The sequence below is a fragment of the Triticum dicoccoides genome, chromosome 5B (genome assembly GCF_002162155.2).
Source record: "Triticum dicoccoides isolate Atlit2015 ecotype Zavitan chromosome 5B, WEW_v2.0, whole genome shotgun sequence".
NCBI lineage: Eukaryota > Viridiplantae > Streptophyta > Magnoliopsida > Poales > Poaceae > Triticum > Triticum dicoccoides.
Genome location: NC_041389.1, coordinates 713,056,931 through 713,063,083, shown reverse-complemented (window position 1 = coordinate 713,063,083; position 6,153 = coordinate 713,056,931). Strand labels below are relative to the sequence as shown.

The 6,153-nt window shown below is 47.8% G+C and overlaps 1 protein-coding gene across 3 annotated transcripts; it reads right to left on the bottom strand.

Moving 5' to 3' along the window:
- Positions 1-295: 295 nt before the first annotated feature.
- On the bottom strand, positions 296-4,792 carry LOC119312880 (probable LRR receptor-like protein kinase At1g51890). Of its 3 annotated transcripts, none has more exons than XM_037588659.1 (13): positions 4,502-4,792; positions 3,823-4,387; positions 3,177-3,670; positions 2,942-3,080; positions 2,794-2,865; positions 2,586-2,657; positions 2,411-2,491; positions 2,160-2,317; positions 1,818-2,065; positions 1,622-1,748; positions 1,357-1,425; positions 1,074-1,266; positions 296-993 (listed from the first exon to the last, which is right to left on the bottom strand). In XM_037588659.1, the coding sequence occupies exons 1-13, from the start codon at positions 4,617-4,619 to the stop codon at positions 492-494; spliced, it is 2,838 nt and encodes a 945-aa protein (XP_037444556.1). In that variant the 5' UTR covers positions 4,620-4,792; the 3' UTR covers positions 296-491. The 3 variants fall into 3 exon arrangements, with proteins under 3 accessions (XP_037444556.1, XP_037444558.1, XP_037444557.1); XM_037588661.1 differs by having other exon boundaries at positions 3,823-4,381; XM_037588660.1 differs by having other exon boundaries at positions 1,357-1,419; positions 4,502-4,791.
- Between the last annotated feature and the right edge of the window lie 1,361 nt (positions 4,793-6,153).

Sequence of the window (6,153 nt, the reverse complement as noted above, 5' to 3'; positions counted from 1 at the left end):
GTTGTCCGTCTCACCTCTCTATTGTGGCTGCTCATGGTGGAGGTCTCCGTTGGCTCCAAGCGGTCTTTCTCACTCATCTGTAGTTTGCTTGATTGTCGGTGGGGTGGTCTATCGGTTCCCAGCATCTTTGTATCTTGCCTTGGGTGTGTCTGTTGTGTGCGGTCGTGATCTGTGTTTGTATCAGTCCCTCGGTTGTAATCGGTGTTGGCTTTATAATATATGGGGAAACCTTTTCTCGTGAAATGAGCACCCACTCGCTGGATCTCCCTAAGGAGACATTGCTGCTATGTAATCATTAAATTAATCGGTTAACCCTAGCATAGCAAATATTCTCATTATCCAGATTTTTTTAAACTAGACAATTCATATGGCAAGAACATTACTCACCTAGGTACGCAAAAACAAAAACATGTTAAAACAATTTCAGAGAAATCTAATCTTGAAAGAAGAGAAATCATGGTGACTATTAGACTGGATTGGCAAGGATGTCTTCATCGTGTCGCCATAGGACTAGTATCCATTTGTGGCCCTCTCCGATGATTATACTCTATCTCAAGCGTAGCGTTGTTCTGCCTCAGATCAGTGCACCGGTTAGTGCTAGCGTTGTAACCCATGTTTGGGTCCATGCCAACACTACTACTGCCGGTGTAGAATTCATCATCACGTCCTGTGCAGTCCTCCTCGAGATCAAGGCACTCCTGTATCTGCATCACAACTTCAGCCATGGAGGGCCGCTGTAGGGGCACTTGCTCGGTGCACTTGAGCGCAATCTCTGTAGCTTTCCAAACAGCATTGATGTCATGATCACCTTGCATACGCGTGTCCACCACGCCCTCAATGTCACCCCGCGCAAGCCGCTGTCGTGCCCAATTGATGATGCTGATGGCCTCGGTGTCGGGCAGGATGGCTGGCTTCCCCGTGACTAGCTCTAGCAGCACAACACCAAAACTGTACACATCATTCTTGGTTGACGCCTGACATGTTCTATGATACCTACAGACACGTATGTTTACTCAGAAATATTGCATGTATAGAGTTTATTATTTTGAAGAGCATGGAAGAAATTAACTTACTCTGGATCTACATATCCGCGTGTGCCGGCAAGCGTGTTGGTGGATACATGGGTGTCATCGTGGCAATTGAAAGCCTTGGACAATCCAAAGTCGGCAATCTTGGCCTCTAGTCTCTCGTTTAACAAGATGTTGGCAGTTTTGACATCCATATGAATTAGAGGTGGGTTGCAGCCCTCATGTAGGTACTCTAGCCCTACACATCAGTGGTCCAGTCAATGCTCAAAGTTCTTTACATTAAGCACAACATGGTCATCAATAACTGACTGCATTTTCAATGGTGTACCTTGGGCAGATTCAAGTGCGACTCGGAGTCTTCGTCTCCAGGGTAAAGCTCGTCTGATGTTGTCTTTTCCTCAAATATATATAGGAGTTGTAAATTTCAGACCAGTGGACACTTTGAATGGTCATATATAGATAATAACAGAAATAACACACGCTTCATCATTTTAGACTTGGACGTGCTCAAGGCTCAAGCTAGATTGAACATATCTCATTGCAGATACTGATCAAATTCTAAATCTGTAATGTACAATTTACAACTTGCATACCTGCAATGTGCTCTTGTAGGGTTCCTTGAGGCATGTACTCATAGACAAGTGCCATGTGCTCCCCATCCTTGCAGTAACCAATCATGGACACAAGATTCTTGTGATGAATACGTGATAAAACTTGAGCCTGGACAGGTGATCAAGGGTTAAGAAGTGAATTTCTGGATGCAAATTTCTGTTTAGCAACAAGTTCTACCTCTGCAAGGAACTGTCTGACACCCTGGTTTGAAGAATGAGACCTCAGCTTTACTGCTACCTGAGTGCCATCTTCCAGGGAGCCGTGGAAGACACGCCCAAATCCTCCTCGACCAAGCACTCGCTGGAAGTTGTTCGTTATCGTCTCCAGTTCCCTGTACGTGAACCGATGGCTCTCAAGTCCAAGTGAACTTTCTTGAGAAGTCCCATCACCATCATTTTTTAGCTTTACTGAGTTTTTAATTGATCCTGTGTAGTCAACAGAGGCCAACAAACATCAATGTTGGGTTTTCACAGATAGGAAGCGGAGGAGAGCATGTTTGTGCTCATTCCAAAGACTCACCTTGCTTTCTTTTCCTTTGCAAGCAAAAGTATAGCATTACCACTAGTAGTAACACCACAATCACAACTACAGGAACAACTATGTAGATGGCTACTTTACTGCCCCCTTCAGGCTGACATGAGGTGCCATTAGTACAAATATCCGGATTGTTGTCATATCTACAAGAAAATCAAACGAATTTGATTAATCGAATTTATCCAGTACCAGTTACTTAGTAGGATGTAATTGAAAAAAACAAAGAGGAAACTGACTTCAGATCCAAGGAGCCATCTTGAACTTTCTTGAGAAGTCCTGAAGGAATTGGTCCATTCAGTTTGTTGTTCGAGAGATCTCTATAGAAAGGAAAATACTGTTGACATGAGTGAGAAAAAAAAACACGCATGGAAACATGCACATTTTCTTGATCTCAATATTGGCAATACTTACAAATTTTTTAATGACTCCAACTGCGAAAGGGCGTCTGGAATTGATCCTGTCAAGTTATTGTTTGACAGATCCCTGCAACATATTGACATATATTTTCTTTCACAGGTTTCAAAAGTATACTATATCCTTTCACCACTTTTGTCAAAAAGAATACGTACGTACTAGAAAGAATGGTAAAACTGATGTAGACCCACAGAACAGAACGTACATGGATTGAAGGTTCTTGAGAGCTGTGAAGTCAGGAGATATACCACCATGGAGATCATAGAAGGACATGTTTCTACACACAGAGCAAAGCGGCTCAGTTTTATGGCACCACGACATATATAAGCACAGTATAGCTATGAACTACTTACACTATTATAATTGTTGGAGGTCTGGAACCGTTATAGCTGCAGGTCAAGCCCGCCCAGCTCAGTGCCTTGGGAAGGCACGGATCACCCGTCCAGTTCTTCTGCACCTGATACATCTTCTTGACGGCTCTTATGGCAAATACTGTTAACAGAAAACCAAAAGATAATTTTCAGTAACACGCAGCGTGAGCCATATATAATGGCCAGCGAGCCAGCATGCATGTATGTGTAACCGCACCGTCCTGTGAGTTGGTGCCCACGGTGGTGGTTGAGATGACGGAGAATAGCTCGATGGCATTTATGATGGGCGGCAGCGTCGATTTAGCAGTGGCGTCGAGGGAGATCTTGTACTGGCTGGCTTGAAAGGGCTTAACTGAGTTCACAAAACCGCTGGCAAGGTATGGCGGCTTGTAGAAATGAAGGTTCGTTAGCACGCCATTCCGGTAGATGTAGAACTGCCGTAGTGCATTACTGCTGGGGTATTCTTGAAGTTCACAGAAGTACACCGTATGGACGTACCCCAGCGAATGGTCCCTGGGGAAACTCTGGATGTCCAAGGTGAACTCTATGTTCTCCGAGACGTCCCGCGGCGTGATGGCCGTCTGCATCACTTCTTGGGGCGGCTCGAAGAACTCGTCATCAATGTTTACCTCCTTCTCCGCTGTTATTTCCACCCAGTTTTCCACGTCGACAAAAGGAAACCATATCCGGTCGTGCGGATCATCAGGGTACCTGTTTCAAGAATAAGTTGCATTTTCTCATGGTGGAAGTTTTGTGTTTTGTTTTTTATGCTCACCGGGCATGGGGGAGACATTCCCCACCTGATTTTTTATATATCGATCTGATGGTAGAAGTAATTAAGTGACTCAAGATTTTTCTCTCACCTGATAATGGTGTGGCTATCAGTGGGTCCGAAGTTGAACCTGTGTAGCAGGACCAGGGCCTGTGTCTCGTTGGCCAATGGGTAGAGCTTCTTCTTCAGCGGCCTCAGATCCAGGCCTGAGATGAAGGGCGTCCCGCCGCCAGTGTTTATCAAGCAAACCTCCATGGAATCATCCGGCACGAGCATGATGGCCTCCGTAAATACCGGTGCGTCGGCTTTTGAGATCTTCACCGTTGTCCAGAAGTTAACGCCAATGTAGAGGTCGAAGATGGGCAGCCTGTTGAGGCCATCGTAGTTGGCGTACAAGAACTTGCCGCGGATAAGGTACTTGCTTCCGGACACAAGTGAGCTGAGAGTGTAGCAGTTGCGCCAGCCACTGGGGAAGCTGCGCACGCTGTGCCAGCTCTTGGGCGTCGAGGGAGTAATGTATTCAGCGGAAATGTTGTGGTTTACGCCGGCATCGGTGTCGATGAAGCCGGCGTCCGTGGTGTAGGATAGCGTGGTGGTGTCATCCACGTAGCCTGTTTGCCCTAGAAGACCGCAGTCTATGCTTATAAAACCTGCAGTTGTACACATCCGAGATTTGTTAAATCATAGGTTCATCAATTTCATAATGAATATGATCCCAGGCATTTTATTCCCGAAAGTATATGCTATTGAGTAGTTAGTAGTGACCATACCATTGCTGTCGAGCTGGGCATGAGCTTGCAGTGCCCCGCTGGTGGCAGCAGCAGTGATGCAGAGAAGCAGCAACCATGGCACCATCATCGCCGTTGTTCCCGTCGTTGGTTCCTCCATTGATGAGCAAGCGGCACCTGGAGCTAGCGTGATTTATGAGTTATGACCACCACTAGGCGCGCGCGGGTCTTCGTTTGGCGACGGCCCCTTCTTTTGCTGCAGCGAATGGTAGACGGAAGAGTCGTGGGTGGAATTGCCGGGAAGAGATGCTTGTGGTCGGGGCAAGAAAACGAGGATTTGACCTCTTGTCAGGAGGAGTCACATGGTGTATGCGCGTGAAGCTTTAGGCGGACACGGGTTCAAAAGAATCATGCATCACGCCAAAGAATCTCTGCCCCCTCTCTCCTTTATGTCACCTTTTTCGTCTTTCCGGAAAATACAAAAAAGAAAAAAACAGTAAGGTGCATGTTTCCTCTCATATTGTAATATCCGTAGTACAAAGTAAACAATGGTGTTATCACTTCAATCATAAGTGTCTAAATAGAAGTACAATACATAGGGAGTAAGGGCAATTAGAGCATCATCACCAAATCCGGCCTCTCAAACGCTCATGGACGCACACAGGCACGTCCGCTGGTAGTGGCTGGGCAACCCTCAAATTTTACTTCTCTCCATCTAAATACCTCATACTTGAACTCTTAAAACCATACAAATCATGCAAAATAAACATGTACATCGTACGTAGATCAACTAAAACTACACTACACACTACTCGTTGTCATCAGAGATGTCCACTATCTCCATTTCGGGCTCGGGTACATGGGCTGCAGACGCAACTCCGGCTTTGTGGCGGCCTCCGCCTCCATCTCCGCTTTCACCTTGTCCAAAAGCGTGTTGATCTCCGCCTGTTGTTGCAGGATGAAGCGCCGATTGGACTTCACGTATGCCACATCTTGGAAAGACTCGAGGATGGTGGTCTGCTCTGCCATCTCCATCGCTTGGGCAACCTTGAACTCCGCCATGGCGTCCCCCATGGCAAAGCACACAACCGGCACCGACTCCTCCTCTTCCTCCTCTAGATCCGCTCCCTCCATAGGCTCCGGCTGCTGCTCCCCCTCCTCTTCCTCATCTGGCTCCGGCGAGTCTGGAGGCAGGCTGACTGCGATCCAGGTGGCGTGCCTCATCCTGATCTTCTCCTTAATCTGGAACCGGAGCTCCATCGTTAGCATCACATACGTGGTCTTCTTCTGTCGGGCCATGGCAGAGGCGGATGATGAGGAAAGAGGGAGACAGAGAGATATGGATGGACTCAGGCTGGCGGCACGGAGAGGGAGGAAGAGGATGTGTCTAGGGCTGAGGGACATCGCCTGACTTAAATAGCCGGACTTTGGCCTTGGGCAGCGAGCCGGAGCGGCGCCACGCGGCCCACACCGGAGGAGATGCCCGCCGGACCGGTGAGTTTCTGGACGATTTCGTGTGGGAGCCAACCGTCAGTCCAATGTGGCGGATGCGCCCGGTTGGGCCCGGACCTCCCCATATCCGCCCAGATTTGGGCTCGTATGAGGGGTGCCGGTTAGCCTGGGCGTTTAAGGCCTGTTTGAGGCTCCCGCCTGGGTCCTTTTTTTTTGACCAGGTCGTCCGCCCGGGGCGTTTG